The 21,828-nt window shown below is 37.4% G+C and overlaps 1 protein-coding gene across 2 annotated transcripts in view; it reads left to right on the forward strand.

Annotated features, from left to right (window-relative positions):
• Positions 1-21,828, forward strand: part of LOC110455353 (helicase domino-like) — a 105,071-nt gene that overhangs the window by 57,212 nt on the left and 26,031 nt on the right. For both annotated transcript variants that reach the window (XM_021505434.1, XM_021505435.1), the window contains 9 exons: positions 1,824-1,980; positions 7,574-7,876; positions 8,548-8,694; positions 9,243-9,425; positions 12,446-12,564; positions 12,864-13,180; positions 14,469-14,671; positions 15,001-15,367; positions 21,012-21,126. In XM_021505434.1, coding sequence (XP_021361109.1) covers positions 1,824-1,980; positions 7,574-7,876; positions 8,548-8,694; positions 9,243-9,425; positions 12,446-12,564; positions 12,864-13,180; positions 14,469-14,671; positions 15,001-15,367; positions 21,012-21,126 — 1,911 coding nt within the window. The remainder of the gene's footprint in view (positions 1-1,823; positions 1,981-7,573; positions 7,877-8,547; positions 8,695-9,242; positions 9,426-12,445; positions 12,565-12,863; positions 13,181-14,468; positions 14,672-15,000; positions 15,368-21,011; positions 21,127-21,828) is intronic.

Raw genomic sequence — 21,828 nt, forward strand, 5'->3', positions numbered from 1 at the left:
CTGACTGACCCCCAGGGGCTGATGGGTGGGGCCAAAAAGGGTTGAATTTATTATGGTTTATAATGACAAATGATACTTTGAATAGTACATGTTAATAACTTGATTGGAATTATAACCTTGAATTGACAGTTTGATACTTTGAAAATTTTGAGCCAGCCCTACCCCCAAGGGCTGTAGGTGCTAGTTTCAAACCCTTTTTAGTCTGAAATCTGTATGCTAGATATTGAGTAAGGTGGTTTTATTGTTTTTTGTCACTTTGAATAATATTTCTGTTCATGTTAAAAACAAAATCAACTCTCTGTATAAATATATCGGGTGACCATTAAGGCCCATGGGCCTCTTGTTTCTAGAAACTGTCCATAATATGAAATAAGATTATAAAACTCTTTTATGCTCAGTGTTTGTAGGATAGTGAAATTCCACCCTCAGGATTTTCAAATTTGCAATTTGAAAATCCCAAGGTTGAATTTCCCTATCCTACATCCATGGGCATGAAAGAGTATTTTTCTCTCATGCCAACCACCAGAATAAGCTTGGAAACCATGAAAATATGTTTGGACTGGCCACACACCATTTTGAAAATATCAAGTTTCCCCCCTGAGCTTTTTAGACGAAAACGAAACAGCCAGCCGGATATAGCATATCCTATTTTGGCAAGAGTTTGTGCGAGAAAATTAATCGCATCTTTCTAACGTGTACAGTAAATATATTGTAAAAGGTTTTTAATTTCATCACGTCGCCTTTTCCGCATTGCAGCATCAGAGAGTTCAAAATTCGTGACATCACGCCATTGTGACGTCACATGAAATGGGGTGTAAGATGGAAACATCCTACACCCCTTTCTTACCCTGGACAGCTCTATCTTACACACAGGGAAATGAGAGAAACAGATTATATATAATGACAATTCTTTGACTGCTAGTCTCTCACTGTGCTATATTTTACAGAGTAACAATTCTTTGGCTGATAATGAATGAAGCTGAGAGTCCATAATGAATGAAGCCGAGACATAGAGTCACCAAGTCACTTGTCTGTAGTGTCTGTGGTGCTAATGTAACTCGGACATAAACTGCAGCCTTATGCGCCAATGCTCTTATATAGAGTGGTTGGTCACCAAAAATGCTGGCAACATGTTTTCACAGCAATTGTTTTCAATCTTAATGGTGTCCTACTTTCAACACGTAAAAAGCACTGCAGTAAAATGCATTTCTTTGAATCCGTGTCATCTCTCACTGTAAGGTTCATGAATAATCTTTATCAATTATTTGAATTTTAAGAATGTCAATCATTACCATAGAATTTCTCCATATTAAACTATTCATATTCAGGATTGTTGATGAGACAAATAATTTTGTCATTTGTATATTGTGACTTAGGTGCTGATGTAAGTTACCTATTGACTGGCATCATCAATTTCAGTTTTCCTGAGGAATAATATTAATTCTAAGTAAATAAGAAAATGACATGCTTGTCAAACATGAAATCAAACGTCACAGAGCCTTTTATGTTCAACAACTTAATTGGTTGGGTCAAAAATAATGTTCAGAATCAGCAAGCTGCTTGCTTGTGGTGACATATTCACCAATTCTCCTAGTCAATTTCCTTGCTTGGACTCCGGTGCTGAAATAACTTGAAAAATAAACTTTGTGTAATATCATTTTTCTATTGGCTGGCAACAATTTTGCATCAAATGTCTAAATATTGACCAAAACATGTTTTATCATAGTATCAACATCCTTATCCAAATTAATTTTTTACAATAAATGTTGCTTTAAATTGAAGCAAATTGAAGGAGTGTAGTATTTTTGGAATACTATTTTCAGTCGAGGAGTGTTTCACCGCTGACAAACCAGACCCCTGCCACAACTTGTACAGATAAAACGAAGGCAGTAACATCTGTGACTACAACCACTGCCACCTCTACTGCTCTAGCGGGAACCACCATCTCTTCTACACCAGTGACCACACTCACTGCAGCAGGTAACCACTTTATAAGGTGCACCAACTCAAGTTTTGATTGGGTTACAAATACATGATTGTTGGTGTTGTAGCCATTAAGAGAATTATTGTGTAAAATTGTTATGCAATCATTTTGACCCTGCTTTAGTGAATGGATGTTTTTTGCTAACCTCTTTCATGTCAAACTGAACATGATTTTTGAAAAAGGTCAAACTTTTAAGATCTGATTATTTTCAAGGGGTAAGCATTGCTGTATTTGATGAGACAAATGATAGCCTACTTGTCTCTTGTGACGCTGTGGATTGAGTAAGTCTCGTACAGTAAAACCTGACTTCATTATAGGATGCAGTAGTCTGTATCTACACGTGAACCTCAGTGACAGAACTGCAAGTATTGTTAGAATTGATTAACCAAGTAGTTGAAACAGTTGCTATGTGTAGGTCCGTTGTGTCTCAATTTGCACTCGCAATACCCATAGCTTAGGCATTACTCTATATCAGCTGTCTTTCTATATTGTTCTTATCATCAAGCCTCAAATGTATGGAATTTGAGATGCAGAATAAGTTCATTATATAGCCTAAACTTTCTTCATGTTTTATAATAATTGATGGAGATGCATTGCTTTAGTGAATGGATGTTTTTTTCTAACCCCTTTCGTGTCAAACTGAACTTGATTTTTATCCCCCGCTTTCACTGAAACGGGGGATATTAATTTGGGTCTGTCTGTCTGCCTCAATTCATTTCCGTACAATAACTACAACAAATGTTAACTGATTTTCTTCGAACTTGGTCACAGGGTTAAATGCCTTAAGGGCCTGGCCAAGTTAGATAACCACTTTAAGCGGACCCCATTTGGCGGATTTATGGCCCGGCCCCTTGAATAATGAAAAATGTAATTATCTGCTGGGTTTTGTTTCTGTGCAATAACTACAACAAATGTTAACCGTTTTTCTTCAAACTTTGTTCAATTTTGATGAAAATTAGTATATAGGGATATTAGGGGACTGCAAATTCTACCGCATTTGTTTCGTTGCCATAGCAACCACACGGACGCTTCTGATTGGTCGAAATTTAGATATTCGATTTTGTTGAAAATTGGTATATAAGGATATTAGGGGACTGCGAATAAAACTGCATACATTTCGTTACCATAGCAACCACACGCAGGCTTCTGATTGGTTGCAATTCAGAAATTGCTCAATTTCACTCAAATTTAGTATGTACATTGTAGGTGTACTATGGCAATGCGATCCTTTTCTGAGGCATCTTTGCGACTATTGGGAAAGTTTGGGGGACATCTGTAATCGTCGCCCATTACAATTAGTACTTGTTGTTGTAGATATTGTTAAGATGTTTCAACCAAATTCCTTATGCACATCTGCCAACCAATGTGATTTGTGCATATTAACGGATAATCAATGAGGTATAGGGCTTTTTGTTTTCTTCTTCAAATTTCAAGCTATACATTATGTCTCTACAGCACGATATTCATATGTTTAAACCTAACCTCAATAATGTTAACCTACCTGCAAGCGGGGGATATAAATTCCACGAATTTGCTTGTTGTAAAACTGTTAAAATGAGGTCAAACTTTAAGATAGTAATTTCTTATTATTTTCAAGGGGTAAACATTGCTGTATTTGATGAGACAAATGATAGCCTACTTGTCTCTTGTGACGCTGTGGATTGAGTAAGTCTCGTACAGTAAAACCTGACTTCATTATAGGATGCAGTAGTCTGTATCTACACGTGAACCTCAGTGACAGAACTACAAGTATTGTTAGAATTGATTAACCAAGTAGTTGAAACAGTTGCTATGTGTAGGTCCGTTGTGTCTCAATTTGCACTCGCAATACCCATAGCTTAGGCATTACTCTATATCAGCTGTCTTTCTATAGTGTTCTTATCATCAAGCCTTAAATGTATGGAGTTCGAGATGCAGAATAAGAGCATTATATAGCCTAGACTTTCTTCATGTTTAATGATAATTGATGGAGATGCATCGCTTTAGTGAATGGATATTTTTAGTGCATAAACTTTTTACATTTTCAACTTCTTCTCAAGAACCAGTGGATGGATTTTTTTCAAACTTGGTCAGAATCATCCTTGGTAGATGAGGCTACAAAATTGTAAAATTGGGATTCCTACCCCAACCCCTGGGGCCAGGGCGGGGCCCCGAAGGGAAAATTAACCAATATTTCAAAAATCTTCTTCTCCAGACTCAGAGGTACTACACTCATTTTCTTTGCATGAAAAGAAAGATCATCAGGGGCTTTACTTGAATTGTAAATTTCAGGACCCCCGAGCTATCCGTTCTCCCTTGGGGAGGGGGTAAAGTTTACTATAGTTTATATAGGGAAATAACACTTTTGGGTATATTTTGACAACTTTCTGTAGGAAATTATTTTTACTTGGTGAGAATTATCCTTGGAGGTAGATGGTTTNATATAGTTTATATAGGGAAATAACACTTTTCGGTATATATTTTATCCATTTTCAGCAGAAAATTGCTCAAACTTAGTCAGAATCATCTTGGGTAAATGAGAGTTTTACTTTGTAAAATTAGGATTCCTGCCCCATCCCCAGGGGCTAGGGCGGGGCCCCAAAGTGAACATTTACCAATATTTTCAAATTCTTATCCTTTGATGACATGACAAGTATTGTATTTCACTTAGTTTACATGCTGATTTCCACATCACATCTAAAAATAAAATAAAGCTACCAGTACCTATGATATAACTCTGGTGACCGCTAAGGCCCTTCGGCCTCTTGTTATCTAACCCCATTCATGTCTAACTGAACTGATTTTTATCTCCCGCTTTCACTGAAAGAGGGATATTCATTTGGGTCGATCGGTCTGTCTGTCTGCCGAGCTTCATTTCCGTGCAATAACTACAACAAATGTTAACTGATTTTCTTCAAACTTGGTCACAGGGTTAAATGCCTTAAGAGCTTGGCCAAGTTCGATAACCACTTTCAGCGGATCCCATTTGGCGGATTTATGGCCCCTTGAATAATGAAAAATGTAATTATCTGCTGGGTTTTGTTTCTGTGCAATAACTACAACAAATGTTAACCAATTTTCTTCAAACTTTGTTCAATTTTGATGAAAATTAGTATATAGGGATATTAGGGGACTGCGAATTCAACTGCATAGGTTTCGCTGCCATAGCAACCACACGGACACTTCTGATTGGTTGAAATTTAGATATTCGATTTTGATGAAAATTGGTATCTGGGGGTTCAAATTCAACCGCATAGGTTTCGTTGCCATAGCAACCACACGAAGGCTTCTGATTGGTGGAAATTCAGATATTGTTCGATTTTGATGAAAATTGGTATATAAGGGTATTAGGGGACTGCGAATAAAACTGCATACATTTCGTTACCATAGCAACCACACGAAGGCTTCTGATCGGTTGCAATTAAGAAATTTGCTCAATTTCATATGTACATTGTAGGTGTACTATGGCAATGCGATCCTTTTCTGATGCATCTTTGCGACTATGGGGAAAGTTTGGGGGACATCTGTAATGGTCCCCCATTACAATTAGTACTTGTTATGGTAGATATTGTTAACCCTTAGGCTGCTACATTGATTTCTATGTAAACGGACACCACTGCTGAATTAATTATTGAAATTTAAATTAATTTACTTGATTTTTCAAATGCGCATAACTTGAAAAATGTTTGTTATATGTGAAGAAAAGTTATAGGAAAATTGTTCGTTATTGTCTCTAGTTTATATTCATGTTTTCGATTCTAAAGTTGCTTCAGTATTTACCTGTACAGGTGGTAATAAAGGTAAGAAAATGTGAAACTTTTAATTAATCGGATTTAAGCACCAGAAAGATCATTTAAAAAATGTTTTGGTCAGCAAATGTGATTGGAAAATGATAACAGAGATTATAAACTTCATTTATGACATAAGACGCTGTACATTTACACGGAGATTCTCAGGTAAAAAAGGTCAGATATTTCATAAAGAATTGCATGCGATTTGCTACAGGGTTCAGGTCGTCATTCAATATATTTATTGTCACAGTCGGCATATAGATATATCTTAGCTACGGTCTAGTTTATGATTAAATCATCGATGAATAGTTTGAAGAAATCAATCGGCTCAAAACGTGTCGATGTTCAATTCGGCCTCACCTGCAGACGACACGTGCGCCTCAGTCCGCCGATATTTTCATGTTTGCGTAGGCCACAAAGTCGTCCATTGGAAAGTTACATGTTATGTTACACCGAAGTATTTCCACATCAACCATGTCAAACCCTTTAAAACCTTTATTATCATCATAGGTGACGCTGGAGAATAAATGTTTACCATCATATTCATCACTTTAATCTTCACGTCCGCCATTTTTATGACGTTTTTTACAATTTGAAATTCTCTCGCACACTTTGATTATTACTAGGGTACATTGCCGGGAATATCGAAAGTAATGACAAAACAACCAATCAGAAGCCTTCTACTATACGCTTTCGGGTTTGGTATAGCAACAGTCCGCTTTCACACTTCCTGTTTACTGATCAAAAACCTACAGACCGCACGCCACTATTGTCGTGCGTAGCACTGACGGCCCGACTTTTCGAAACCACTATTGTGGCGCGTAGCAGCCTAAGGGTTAAAATGAGGTCAAACTTTAAGATCGTAATTTCTTATTATTTTCAAGGGGTAACCATTGATGTATTTAATGAGACAAATGATAGCCTACTTGTCTCTTGTGACACTGTGGATTGAGTAAGTCTCGTACAGTAAAATCTGACTTCATTATAGGATGCAGTAGTCTGTATCTACACGTGAACCTCAGTGACAGAACTACAAGTTTTGTTAGAATTGATTAACCAAGTAGTTGAAACAGTTGCTATGTGTAGGTCCGTTGTGTCTCAATTTGCACTCGCAATACCCATAGCTTAGGCATTACTCTATATCAGCTGTCTTTCTATAGTGTTCTCTAAGCCTCAAATGTATGGAGTTCGAGATGCAGAATAAGAGCATTATATAGCCTAGACTTTCTTTATGTTTTATAATAATTGATGGAGACACATTCGGTGCTGCGGTGGCCAAGTGGTTAAGTAGTCTGACATTCTACTACCACTAGACCTCCAGGGATGGGTCGCGGGTTCGAGACCTACGTGGGTCAGTCACCAGGTACCGGCCTTGGGTCAGTTTTTCTCGGGGAAACTGACTTTCCTTCACCACCAAAACCTGTCAAGTCCTTAAATGACCATAGCTGTTAATAGGAGGTTAAACACAAACCAAACACATTCAATATAGTTTCAGATCAAGGCAAATGAGTCAAAAATGAATTTCTATTTGCTGGGTCAAAGTTTAGCTGGTTTCTTCTTGGAATGAATTTGCAGGGTTTATTCCATTCACCACAAAAAAAAAATCAATAGTCCTTTCAGAAGGTCGATGTATCTGAAGGGATAACTTTTTTTTGTGCGTATTCATGAATATAGTAAAAATAGAAACCTCCGCAAAGTGTAAGCTCCCAACCCCCTATTCTTAGAGGAAAGATTTTGAACACACTGTTGGGTATTGATCATTTCATATAATATCAATGGTAGTTTCTGTGTTGTTAATGGATTGTTCTGATACTGCCAGTTACACCAAGGACACAGACTTCAGTGACCATGACAACTAGCAGCGTAACACAGCCTCTCTCAGCAGTGGCCACCTCTGTAGCTGGATGTAGTGCCAGTGTGACCAGCACACTGTCTGCTGTCCTCACTAGCAGTGGTGTGGCCACCCCACAGGCCAAGGTTGGACCCATTACCACAGCAACAGTCAGCCTCCCATCCTCCTCAAGTCAGGTGGCGACATCTCAACCAATCACAGTGCAGATACAGCAGACAGATCAGGGGGCTCGGCTTATGATACCAGCTGGCCAGCTCTCGCAATTGCCTGGTGAGTTCTGCCGTGACATAGCAAGGAGACATTAGTGCTCAGGCAAAGCAATATCATCGTCTAATTATCAAATAGTGCAAATACGAAGGATGAAAGCAAAAATATTTATCTCCCAAAAGTAAAGAGATTGACCAAAACTTCCTACATGCAGGGAAAAAACTTTTTGCTCGAGTCACATGTTACAACTTAACTAGCAAGAAATGAAGCTGAGACATAGAGTCACCAAGTCGCTTGTCTGTAGTGTCTGTGGTGCTAATGTAACTCGGATATTAACTGCAGCCCTATGCGCCAACACTCTTTTGTAGTGTAGTTGGTCACAAAAATTGCTGGCAACAGATATATCTGTTACTGAAAGTTTCTGACAAAACATTAATTTGCATGCAACATATGATGCACTAGAATGAGGTACTAGGTTTGATGGAGGTACTGTGTACAGGGCTATTTATTATTGCATTAGTATGACATGCCTGTGGCTTTGAGGGGAATTTGTAAATTTTAATTTAACAGGGACCTTTTTGGCTTTTTCCTACCTAAACGCTTGAGAGTAACCATGACCAGCGTAAAAGCTGTATACAATAAGTGTTAGCAGTGATGCTTGGAATATTAAGTATAGATTTGCCTTGTTAGAATATTGATTACAGAGTAAGACATATTTGTTATTCTGTTTACAGCAGGTTTCATCCAGATTGTCCAGACATCCATGGGTCAACAAATCATTGCATCGTCAGTGGCAACCACAGCTCAGCAGCACGTTTCTTCACCGTCAATAACTGCAGCAAGCAGTGCCAGCCGTGCAATCACGACCAGTAGTACAATAGGTTAGTAGGCAGCAGTTTTAAATCGCTCGTTAATCAGGATGTAATGCAAACAAGAAAGTGTGGCGGTGACAAAAGACTAATCTGTTAAATATAGCGATATTAATGGAGAAAATAAATCAAATGGACAAGCTAGAAAAATGTGGGCTAGGAAATCAACCATTCTGCTGATTTGTGCTGTTTGGTCTTTGCAACTCGCCTAGATTACCACCAAACAATGAGTTAATTTTGCAGGCCATTCTTGTGGGTCTGTTAAACTCAATTCTTTGGTGACAAAAAACTCTGAATGACACCAATATTAAGTTTATGGAATAACTACTATTAATAATGGCTAATCCAGGTTTCAATTGGAATTTCCAAAATATTGTGAAATTTATGAAAATGTTCAGGATATAAAATAATTCACAATTGACATCTCATGAATCAATGTAAAGTTTATCCTGTATGGGTGTTGGTATTTGAAATTTGACTTCAATTCAGATAGCTGGAGTAAGATCACACTATTGAACATGGAAGCTGCCTCATGTGTATTTATTCTCTGCTTTTGATAGTTAATGGTCTGCCTGCTATCACCACCGTAGCAGCATCCTCGGCCAGCACCATTCTAACCACTGTGACTTCCCAGGTGAAACCGGCCATGTCCATTCAGCTCCCGCTGGCTACCACTACGACCACACTCAAACCTGTCATGAAAGTCTCCCCCATGGTAACGGCCACAGGCTCAACCACAAATGGTAAGAATGTTTAACTGGGGTCTCCTTCAACACCTGCCATTAACTCATTCAAAGTTTTTTGCAGCAAATTTCTTGTACAGAATACAGAAGAGAACAGACCGGATCTGCTTCCTCCCCCACAGCACTTTTCACCTATTCTTCGTGTTTAACAAAGTCTCCCATTTCACCTTAGGTTAACCCTTAGGCTGCTACATTGATTTCTATATAAAGGGACACCACTGCTGAATTAATTATTGAAATATAAATTAATTTACTTGATTTTTCAAATGTGCATAATAACTTGAAAAATATTTGTTATATGTGGAAAAAAGTTGCATGAAAATTGTTCGTTATTGTCTCTAGTTTATATGAACGTTTTAAATTTTAAAGTTACTTCAGTATTTACCTGTACAGGTGGTAATAAAGGTAAGAAAATGTGAAACTTTTAATTAATCGGATTTAAGCAAGGCCAAAAATATTTGATTACTTGGTCATTTTAAAATTATTATTTCCGGCAAATGAGATTGGCAAATGATAACAGAGATTAAAAACTTCATTTTTGTGTCGCCTGCGAAAAGCTGGTGACACATAGGTATTGCTATGTCGACGGCGGCGTCCGCACAGAGGTTTCGTGCGATAACTTGCTTGGGCCGATCAAGCTCAAACTTCATGCAAGGCTAAGCATACTTGCATTTTCAAGAAAAAAATTATGGATACCAATGAGGCGATGCTGGTCTTGCTTGTGGACACCATATTGGAGTGGAATTGGGAGTATCCATAGCAAGTTCCTTAAAACTCGAGTATTCTTCCCAGAATAACAGATTATATAACAAAATGATGCCATCCAAAAACATCATCTTTGATTATTGCTTACTTTTAACATTATTTCTTGAAATGAAAAGTGTATCTATTTCTTCTTAATCTCCCAGCTTCCTGCGCAGGCGACACATCCACTTCCGTGGAATTCTTGTTGACGTAAGACGCTGTACATTTACACGGAGATTCTCAGGTAAAAAGGTCAGGTATTTCATCAAGAATTGCATGTGATTTGCTACAGATTTCATATCGTCATTCAATATATTTACTGTCACAGTCGGCGTATAGATATATTTTAGGTACGGTCTAGGCATATAGATATATCTTGGGTACGATCTAGTTTATGATTAAATCATTGATGTGGAAATACTTCGGTGTAACATAAAATGTAATTTTCCAATGAAAGGCTTTGTGCCCTACGCAAACAGGAAAATATCGGCGGACCGAGGCGCACATGTCGTCTGCAGGTGAGGCCGAATTGAACATTGACATTGATACGTTTTCTTCAAAAAAATTTATCGATGATTTAATCATAAACTAGACTGTAGCTAAGATATATATCTCTTTGCCGACTGTGACAGTAAATATATTGAATGACGACCTGAAACCTGTAGCAAATCGCATGCAATTCTTGACGAAATACCTGACCTTTTTACCTGAGAATCTCTGTAAATGTTCAGCGTCTTATGTCAAAAATGAAGTTTATAAACTCTGCTATCATTTGCCAATCACATTTGCTGACAAAAATAATTTTAAATGATCTTTCTCTTGCTTAATTCCGATTAAATTAAAAGTTTTTAGGTCACCTGAGACAAAGTCAGGTCACCTGAGACAAAGTCTCAAGTGACCTATTGCGATCGCCTTTTGTCCGTCGTGCGTCCGTAAACAATTTACATTTTCGACTCCTTCTCCAAAACCCCAGAACCAATTTCAATGAACTTTTACAGGGACCTTCCATGGACAAAGGTCAACAAAAATAGTGGCCGGTTTAGTCCCAAGCCCCCAGGGGCCTGAGGGGCGGGGTCCAAAAAGGGTCAAATTGACTAAAATTTCAAAAATCTTCTCCTCCAAAACCGCTGAACCAATTTCAATGAACTTTTACAGGGACCTTCCATGGACAAAGGTCAACAAAAANTATGAGCCCTGACTGACCCCCAGGGGCTGATGGGTGGGGCCAAAAAGGGTTGAATTGACTGAAATTTCAAAAATCTTCTTCTCAAGACCCAGATATGGTAGAATCAAATACTCTTCATATAAGGGTCTTAAGGTGCTTTACCAAAATTATGAATTTCTTGACCCTGGGGTCTCGCGTTTCCCCCTGGGGAGGGGGTAAACTTTACTATAGTTTATATAGGGACTTCACATTTTGGACCAACATTTGTTTAATTTCCATTTGTTATGGTTTATAATGGCAAATGATACTTTGAATATTACATGTTGATAACTTGATTGGAATTATAACCCTAAGTTGACAGTTTGATACTTTGTAAATTTTGAGCCATCCCTACCCCCCCCAAGGGCTGTAGGGTGGGGCCCTTGTTTAGAATCAGAGGTGCTAGTTTCAAATACTTTTCAGTCTTAAATCTGCATGCTAGATATTGAATAAGGTGGTTTTATTGTTTTTTGTCACTTTGAATAATATTTCTGTTCATGTTAAAAACAAAAAAATCAACTCTCTGTATAAATATATCAGGTGACCGTTAAGGCCCATGGGCCTCTTGTTTTCATATATAACAAATATTTTTCAAGTTATGCACATTTGAAAAATCAAGTAAATTAATTTATATTTCAATAATTAATTCAGCAGTGGCGTCCCTTTACATAGAAATCAATGTAGCAGCCTAAGGGTTAACACTTAGCGAAATCTGCCAGTAATTGATAAACAATAGAAATATATTCAGTTTAAATGGTGTAAGATGAAGCAATTATAAGAAAAAAGGGCATTTTTTATTTCTATTTTCATGGTTTGAAATATGCAGAAAGGGAGGCTTTTGCATATCACTTTCTTTAAAGGTCATAACACATATGAAATATATATCTTCCTTCAGTTTAAGTAGGTCAAGTTCAGTATGCTTCTCCATTCCTTTACTGTATTTGCTTACATTTGATACAATAATGCATCAGGAGGATTTTCAGTATGTCGGATCCCAGAGGACGGGTATATATTTTCCGCCCTGTTTGTGTTGATATCCTTGGATGTTGACAGGCCTGTGTTGTGTTTGTAGTGGTAAAGGCTAGTGTATCAACCACCATATCCAGTGCTGAGGTTAAACCCACAACGGGACCGTCCACCCGATTGGCTAGCCAGAAATCCAAACGACGTATCAAAACAGAGCTCATGCTTGTAAGTCCAGATTGTGTTTACTTGCATTAATGAGAATTATGAGCTGTGCAAATGTCAGAATTTTTCCTGGAGTTTAATGACGGCACAACATTTAACAGTCGATATAGTAAATGTACATACTGTGCCATTGTATAAATATGAAAGTATTTACCCCAACACATCACTTTATATTGTAAAGTAGAACAAGTCATTCTAAAGCCCTATCGATAATCGTAGTTTACATGTATGTTAATCAGGCAAATCGTAGTTTACATGTATGTTAATCAGGCAATTCTTCAACAATTTTTTTTATTTTTCAGGACTCTGTGTGTGACAAGAGAGAGCATCGACGACGGGAAAAGCTGGAGTATATTGCTCATATAAACAAGCTACATTGTGAACGCAAGCCTGTGTATGGACAGGACCTGCGCTGTACTGTGAATGTGATGAGTGACACGGACAAAACATGCGTGTGTGATAACACGTGGGCCGCCCTCGGGCATGTGCATTGTACAAACATTCACTCTTGGAGCAATCCTTACCGCCCAGAGGTCTTCTGGAAACAAACCAAAGTGCTTTCAAATCTGGTCCATACTCCCTTACAATACCTACATGAACTAGAAGACATTTTATCTAGGTATGCCTTAAAAGTTGTGTTTCTGGCAAATAGTGAATTTTGCATATAGAGCTCATCTCTAAAATCCAGTGTTCTCACTAAGTTCTGAAATAGCCTGTTCATAGTTGATGAACAGCATTCTACTTTCATCGACAACCAGCTTTTAATGAGAACACTTACTAAAACAAAATGCCAATTAGTGTGTCAAGAGGCAAGATATGGATTCTCTGAAAAGCTTCATTATTCTGGTGCTAATACACATCTCTAGCAATGATTGTGTTTTGTGATTCGAGAGATCATAGTCTCTGAAAAGTTGCCTTATTTTGGTACCAACACAAGTCTATCTGGGTGATCATTGCTTCATGCATCAAGAGCTTTACCTGTGAAGACATTCATTATTTTAGTGATATATGTACAAGTTATTTTGCACTCTTAAAGAACTTTCCTGTGTTGATGGGCCGTTGAGCATTTAATGATAATAATAATGCACAAAAGATATCGAAACACTGATGATCTTTTTATACGCCCGTCGAAGACGGGGACGTATTATGTTATCACGTGGGCGGGCGGGCAAACGATGTCCGCTCGATATCTCGAGTAATTATTAACGGATTAACTTCAAACTTCACAACAAGGTTAATTACCATGAAACCACGGACAAGTTTGATAACCGCCATTATCCGACCGTAATTACTGGAGTTATTACCCTTGGTTTCATTAATGCGATGCATGAGTTCCATGATGTTGTATTGCACTCATTGATCTACCAGTTATGTTGAATGATTTCTCTTTTAATATCAATTACTCACAAATACTTCATATATTTCAATCATACAAACAACTGCTCATTCAATGTGTGACGGGCGTATTATATACCGCTCGCGGTAACCTTGTTGAAATTTCACATGGTGATGCACCGTGAAATGTAGATGTTCAATTAGGATTTCATAAGTCAATGGTGAGGGGTACCTTCCTTACCTCAGATGACTAATCTTGTTGATATTTGATATATAGATATGCTGTAGGGGTTTAAAAAATAATCTAAGGTCAAGGTTACTTTCTAAAAATAGACCAGGGGGAAGGGGGCCTACAGTTAGGCAAATGTTTTGGATAGGGGGAGGGGTTTGCTGATTTGGCATGGTCACAAGATATCCAATAGAAAACTAAACAGAAACTCCATTTAGTGCAATCTTAATTCAACACAGTATCTAAAATGCAAATGGCATTAAAATTTGACCAATGTCATCAAGCAATCTGTCCATTTTGTAAGCTTTGCATTACTATATGACTCCCAATGCTTCTATTACAGATATGTGTTTGTTACTCCACCTGTTGTATCACCGTGCATCAAAATGCATGTGTCTCACCCTCCTCCCTCTAGCGCAATGAAAGAGCGATGGCGGGACTTTTTCCTCCATAAAGACGTGTCGCCAAAGGCGAGCTGTCTACACAAAATTTCTAGCAACAGGATGGTGCAGTTTCCTGAGCTTCGACTTATACAGTATGACTGTGGTAAGTGGTTATATTGATGTTGTCCGGTTAGTATAGAAAATGCACTTTCAACATTAAATAAAACATGTTAGAGCCTACAAGGCTAATTCTGTGCAGTCAGCAAGACGATACACAATGAATAACGGTAGATGTATTACGAGCATCTGCAAGTTTTGGAGATATAATTGATATAGATTGAACTTAAAGATAAACTGGCTAAGTAGGACATAAATCATAATCTATTCTCTGGAGTTGAGCATCTGCTCTTTCGTTAATCGCCTATAAAGTTACTCTGAAAATTTAATGCAAGATGTGATGTCAGAATATAACTGGTTAATTTCTTGTTGTAGGTAAACTTCAAACTCTGGATCTTTTATTGCGGCGGTTGAAGTCTGGGGATCATCGTATCCTAATCTTTACACAGATGACAAAGATGCTGAACATTCTAGAGTCGTTCCTTAGTTACCATGGTCACCGCTACCTCAGGCTAGATGGAACAACACGTGTCGAGCAGCGACAATTCCTCATGGACCGATTCAATGCTGACAAACGTATTTTCTGTTTCATCTTGTCTACACGTTCAGGTGGAATTGGAGTGAATCTGACAGGCGCTGACACTGTGATATTTTATGACAGCGACTGGAATCCAACCATGGATGCCCAGGCTCAGGACCGATGTCACCGCATTGGACAAACTCGCGATGTCCACATCTATAGGTCAGTGTTAAAAATTTCAAGAATGCAGGCTAAGGTGTTTTAAAGTATTTTATAAATTTAGAAATGGTAAGCTCTTGCCACTTAGAATTCAAACGATGATTTTGTGACTTTTAGTATCTTTTTTCAAAACTGGCCGCTGGTCTTGTGAGATTGGTGATTCCAAATTTGCATCGACTGATTCAGTGCAGCAAAAAAAAAGTGGAATACTTTTGTTTCTTATTCTTAGTAGTTTGTACTATCCTTTAGGAAAAAAATTAGGAGTGAAAACATGCCTTTTTGCTTTCTGTTTCTTGCCTGCACATATATGATTAAGTGTGGTCTTGGATATGAAATTTGTTACAGGTTTTAGCTCTGTTGATTACACTGGACTCGCTTGCCTACTGCACCCGTAACTTGACTCACTTTTTGACATCAGGTGTTGGGCTAGTAATTTGTACATCTTTCAAAAATTGCTAATTTCAGCTGTTGTAATAAGGAGAATTGTAGTTTCGCTACACAGAAAATTTCTTGGTTGTGAAAGAAAAGTGTTGTGGAAGAAAAGTGATCTTTTTATTAATTTTTTTTTTAAAACAATTTTGAGATTTATTTATTTGTGGGATGTGCAAACACTGGGTACAACACTAATAATAGTAAAGAAAATTATGTCTCAATTGTTGTTGAAAAGAAAATCGTTTGATATAGAAAAGAAATGGTGCATTTCAGCCTGGCTGAGAGATATCGCCCATACTGCTATGTGTAGTTTGGACTTAAAAATCAGCCTAGATCAATGCCAATGTACGAACCATGCAATTGTTTTAATAATTGTATGGCCCCAAAATTTTGGATACAAATACTACAAAAGAAATGTTCATTATTTTCTGGAATGGGGGGAAATATTCACGGATATATTCTTTGTCAAATCCTTAACCCTTAGGCTGCTATATTGATTTCTATGTAAACGGACACCACTGCTGAATTAATTATTGAAATTTAAATTAATTTACTTGATTTTTCAAATGTGCATAACTTGGAAAATATTTGTTATATGTGAAAAAAAGTTATATGAAAATTGTTCGTTGTTGTCTTTAGTTTATATTAACGTTTTCAATTCTAAAGTTGCTTCAGTATTTACCTGTACAGGTGGTAATAAAGGTAAAGAAATGTGAAACTTTTAATTAATCGGATTTAAGCAAGAGGAAGATCATTTTAAAATTATTTTCGTCCGCAAATGTGATTGGCAAATGATAACAGAGATTATAAACTTCATTTTTGACATAAGACGCTGTATATTTACACGGAGATTCTCAGGTAAAAAGGTCAGGTATTTCATCAAGAATTGCATGTGATTTGCTACAGGTTTCAGGTCGCCATTCAGTAAATTTACTGTCACAGTCGGCATATAGATATATCTTAGCTACGGTCTAGTTTATGATTAAATCACCGATAAAAAGTTTGAAGAAATAAATCGGCTTAAAACGTATCAATGTCAACGTCAATTCGGCCTCACCTGCAGACGACATGTGCGCCTCGGTCCGCCGATATTTTCCTGTTTGCGTAGAGCACAAAGTCGTTTACTGGAACGTTACATATTATGTAACACCGAAGTATTTCCACATCAACCATGCCAAACTCTTTAAAACCTTTATTATCATCGTAGGTGACGATGGAGGATAAATGTTCACCATCATATTCATCGCTTCAATCTACACGTCCGCCATTTTTATGATTTTTTTTTCGATTTGAAATTCTCTCGCACACCTTTGGTTATCACTAGGGTACACTGCCGTGCATATCGAAAGTAATGACAAAACAACCAATCAGAAGCCTTCTACTATACGCTTTCGGGTTTGGTTTGGAAAATCTCCGGACAAAACATTCTCACAAAATTCTTTTCAAGGAAACACAACAACATATCATGATTATTAAGCCTACTTAATTTCAAAGAAATCCGTCAAAAAATTGTAGGAGGAGATAGCCGGACAAAAAAATCAAATATTGAAATGAATGAACAAAGGGCAAAATAACTTTTAATATGTAACTTTCCAATGAACGGCTTTGTGCTCTACGCAAACATGAAAATATCGGCGAACCAAGGCGCACATGTTGTCTACAGGTGAGGCCGAATTGAACATTGACATTGATACGTTTTGAGCCGATTGATTTCTTCAAACTATTTATCGATGATTTAATCATAAACTAGACCGTAGCTAAGATATATCTATATGCCGACTGTGACAATAAATATATTGAATGACGACCTGAAACCTGTAGCAAATCGCATGCAATTCTTGATGAAATATCTTGACCTTTTTACCTGAGAATCTCTGTGTAAATGTACAGCATCTTATGTCATAAATGAAGTTTATAATCTCTGGAATCATTTTCCAATCTGTGTTGCTGACAAAAACAATTTTAAAATGATCTTTCTGGTGCTTAAATCCGATTAATTAAAAGTTTCACCTTTTCTTACCTTTCTTACCACCTGTACAGGTAAATACTGAAGCAACTTTAGAATCGAAAACGTTAATATAAACTAGAGACAATAACGAACAATTTTCCTATTTTATTCACATATAACAAACATTTTCCAAGTTATGCGCATTTAAAAAATCAAGTAAATTAATTTATATTTCAATAATTAATTCAGCAGTGGTGTCCCTTTACATAGAAATCAATGTAGCAGCCTAAGGGTTAAAATGCTACTTGTCCTGAGCGGCCGACTAGATTTTGACCAAATTTGGTCAGAAGCATCGTTTGGGGAAGAGGAACAAATTTTGTATAAATGGTGGATGTGGCCCCCCTGGGGGCTGAGGGGTGGGCCCCAATAGGGGAAATATAGCAAATTCTTTAAAATCCTTTTTCTGTAGGAATGAAAGGATTTGTTCTATATTTGGTCAGAAGCATCCTTGGGGGAAGGGGAACCAATTTTGTATAAACCATGGGTCTGGCCCCCCAGGGGCCTGAGGGGCTGCGCCCAAAGAAACATAGCAAATCCTTTAATTAAAGTCCTTCTCATTCTGTAGGAATGAAAGGATTTAATCCATATTTGGTCTGAAGCATTCTTGGGTGAAGGGGGACCAACTTTGTATAAATGGTTGGTGTGGCCCCCCCTGGGGGCTGAGGGGCGGGGCCCAATAGGAGAAACATAGATAATTCTTTAAAATCCTTCTCATTCTGTAGGAATATATTTGGTCTGAAGCATCCTTGGATGAAGAGAAACCAATTATGTATAAACTGTGGGTCTGGCCCCCCAGGGGCCTTAGGGGTGGGCCCAATAGGGGAAACATAGCAAATTATTCTGTCGGAATGAAAGGATTTGGTCCATATTTTTTGTGGAGTATCCTTGGGTGAAGGGGAACCAATTTTTCATATAAACAGTGGGTGTGGTCTCCCATGGGGCAGAAGGGCGGGGCCCACTAGGAGAAATGGAGGTAAAACCTTTAAAATCCTTCTTCTACCATAGGGATTAAGGGATTTTATCCTTATTTAGTGTGGAGCATCCTTGGGCCAAGGGAACTTAATTTTCTATAAATAGTGGGTTTATAGTATGTCGGCTAACCACTCTTAAAATGATGCAGATCTTATTTCAATGCAAGAAAGTATATAACACTATCTGGCATTCTACTGGCATATATTGTTCCGCCCCGCAGTACTCTTGTTGATTTATTTGTGGAATGTGCAAACACTGGGTACAACACTATAATAGTAAAGAAAATTATGTCTCAATTGTGGTTGAAAAGAAAATCGTTTGATATAGAAAAGAAATGGTGCATTTCAGCCTGGCTGAGAGATATCGCCCATACTGCTATGTGTAGTTTGGACTTAAAAATCAGCCTAGATCAATGCCAATGTACGAACCATGCAATTGTTTTAATAATTGTATGGCCCCAAAATTTTGGATACAAATACTACAAAAGAAATGTTCATTATTTTCTGGAATGGGGGGAAATATTCACGGATATATTCTTTGTCAAATCCTTGATATCTCCAAAATAATGGCAGCAGATATCTCGTGTTTCAAAACGTTGAGTTGGTGAATTTTCGAGTAGAAAGACATTCATGTTATCTGAATAAATGTAAGCCAGTATAAATGACATTTCTGTCGTTGCAGTAAGTTACTACTTGAAATATTTCTATGTAAAAATCCAGAAACATGTCTGTTCCAAATGGCTGTATCCCAGTGGCATTCAATTAAAATAGATTTAAATGTACATGTATTGTAAACTACCAGAGACATGTCTTGCTCTGACATCTGATTGGCTGTAGATCCACTGTACCACTGTTTGTAGTGCAGTTTTACAAACAGCCATAAATGAACACCAGTATATTATAACTATACAGCATCCTTGTGTCTGTATGGTCTCGGTATGCCGGTTACACAGATTCTGCTTCATCTATGTTGTAGCTACTGATTTCTTGCCTCAAATTACACACCCAAACGGTGATCTTTCTACTATTAGTTTGTATGGGTCTTTTTCCACTGTATGGTTAAATGATATGGGGTCCCACCATGTTCAATTTCTGTATTTTCAGGAATTCTTTGGGTCAAATCAAAATTCTATGGATACAGGACCCAGGACTCGAATGTAGATTAGTTAAAGGGAGAGAACCTTTCCAGCATATAAGTGGATTGTATATCCTTAGTTACTTAGAGATGGTGTCGCTTGAAAAGGGCCTTCAATTCCTCCTGTAAAGTCATTTCTAGGAGGACAATCTGGTGACTGAATAGTTTGTAAACACTAGAGATGAAACGAATAAATATCAAACTCCTGAATATTTCGATACGAGAAATAGTTTTTGAGTATTTGGTACAATACAAAGGTACTTGCGTCATTGATAATAAATAAATCCAGATGTACCAGTTGGATATGGGATCAAGTTAATTTAAATTTAAAAGTCAGAACTGAAGCTCTGGTGGTTCTTGTATGCACAAGGCACAATATCCAGCATAGCTATAACTATCAGCGTCAAACAAAACATGAAAGTTTGATAAATGTATCCAAACTTAACTGCTTTCATTCAAATGCAGCTTCCGTTAAAATATCCATCAAATAGATTGTTGGTCATTTAAAATAGATACATGCAAAATACAAAATTAACATACTAACTTTGTAAATCTAGTAAAATTTTATGTGATTTATCGTCTCCGTAGGACGTGCATCCTTGCAATGCTATGTTTAAGTGTATATTAATCACCAAAATGAAAGACCCTTCTAAATCTGGAAAAGTGATGTCAATTTATCATCATCTTAAAGTGCTGGCTCATATAAATAATTCATCCTGTGCTCTTATATTGTATGGAAATACACAAAATATGATGTTAAATATTTGTAGGAACAATTTTGACATGATGACAAAACAAGCAGGTAGACGTGCGTCTTCCTGTTTTATTAAACGACTATGGTCATACTCCAAATAAGGGACCAATTATTTTTCGTTTGATACAAGATCTAAGAATGTTTAGGAATTAAACGTCACACCACAGACATTTCTAAATGTATAAAGGTCATAATACACTGCTCAACTAGCGTATGTAAATTATCCAGTTTTAAGTTTGTCGAACCTTTCACTCGAATATTTAAATACAACAAACAAATATTCAAACACCAAAATCTGGTATTCGTTTCGGCTCTAGTAAACCCTGTCTTATTTCTTCTGTTTGCAGACTGATTAGTAAAAAGACCGTAGAAGAAAACATACTGAAGAAAGCCAATCAGAAACGCATGTTAGGGGATATGGCTATTGAAGGAGGCAATTTTACCACTGCCTTCTTTAAGGAGGTAAGTCCACCATGCATAGTAGTGCTTCATGTGATCACTGTAATCTAGGATATTTATCGTGAAGATGATATTTTTTGTCTGGATAGGTGCACCTAACTCCTTACTGTATTTGTATTACACATTTAATAGACTGATTCCTTTGTGTGCAATATCTTACGAAGGTATGACATTTGCCTGGTATACTACTTAACAGAGCCTTTGCTTAGGTTTGATGTTGGGCATATTCTACACCTAATAAATGAGGCTACTGCATTCTGATCGGTATATTGCTCTTCGTGCGATACCTTTTGACAAAATGATCAGATTTTGATCAAAATACCTTTGTGCACTTTCTGCCCAAGTCAATCATTTGAGTTGAATGTTTGGTTTATTCTGAGCGTATTTAATGAGGTTGTAGAGTTATGATTGGCTGATACTTCCCATGCAATATCCTGTGATGGTAATCTGTGTCCATCCATCTTTATGTCAGCACTTCCATTTCCAGAAATTATCTCAGAATCCAAAAGAACAATCTTTTCAAAATTTAACATGGTGATAACTGTGATATGTAGATTTGCAATAGGGGATTTAAATTGTTTCTAAGGTCAAGATCACTGTTACAGAAAATATACCATAGGTGGGTTGGGTATTGTCAGACACATAGCTAGACCCTTGCTGACCTGTCTGTTCTTTGTTATGCCCCCGCCATAAAATGGGGGGGGG

The sequence above is a fragment of the Mizuhopecten yessoensis genome, unplaced genomic scaffold, assembly GCF_002113885.1.
Source record: "Mizuhopecten yessoensis strain PY_sf001 unplaced genomic scaffold, ASM211388v2 scaffold8205, whole genome shotgun sequence".
Classification (NCBI taxonomy): domain Eukaryota; kingdom Metazoa; phylum Mollusca; class Bivalvia; order Pectinida; family Pectinidae; genus Mizuhopecten; species Mizuhopecten yessoensis.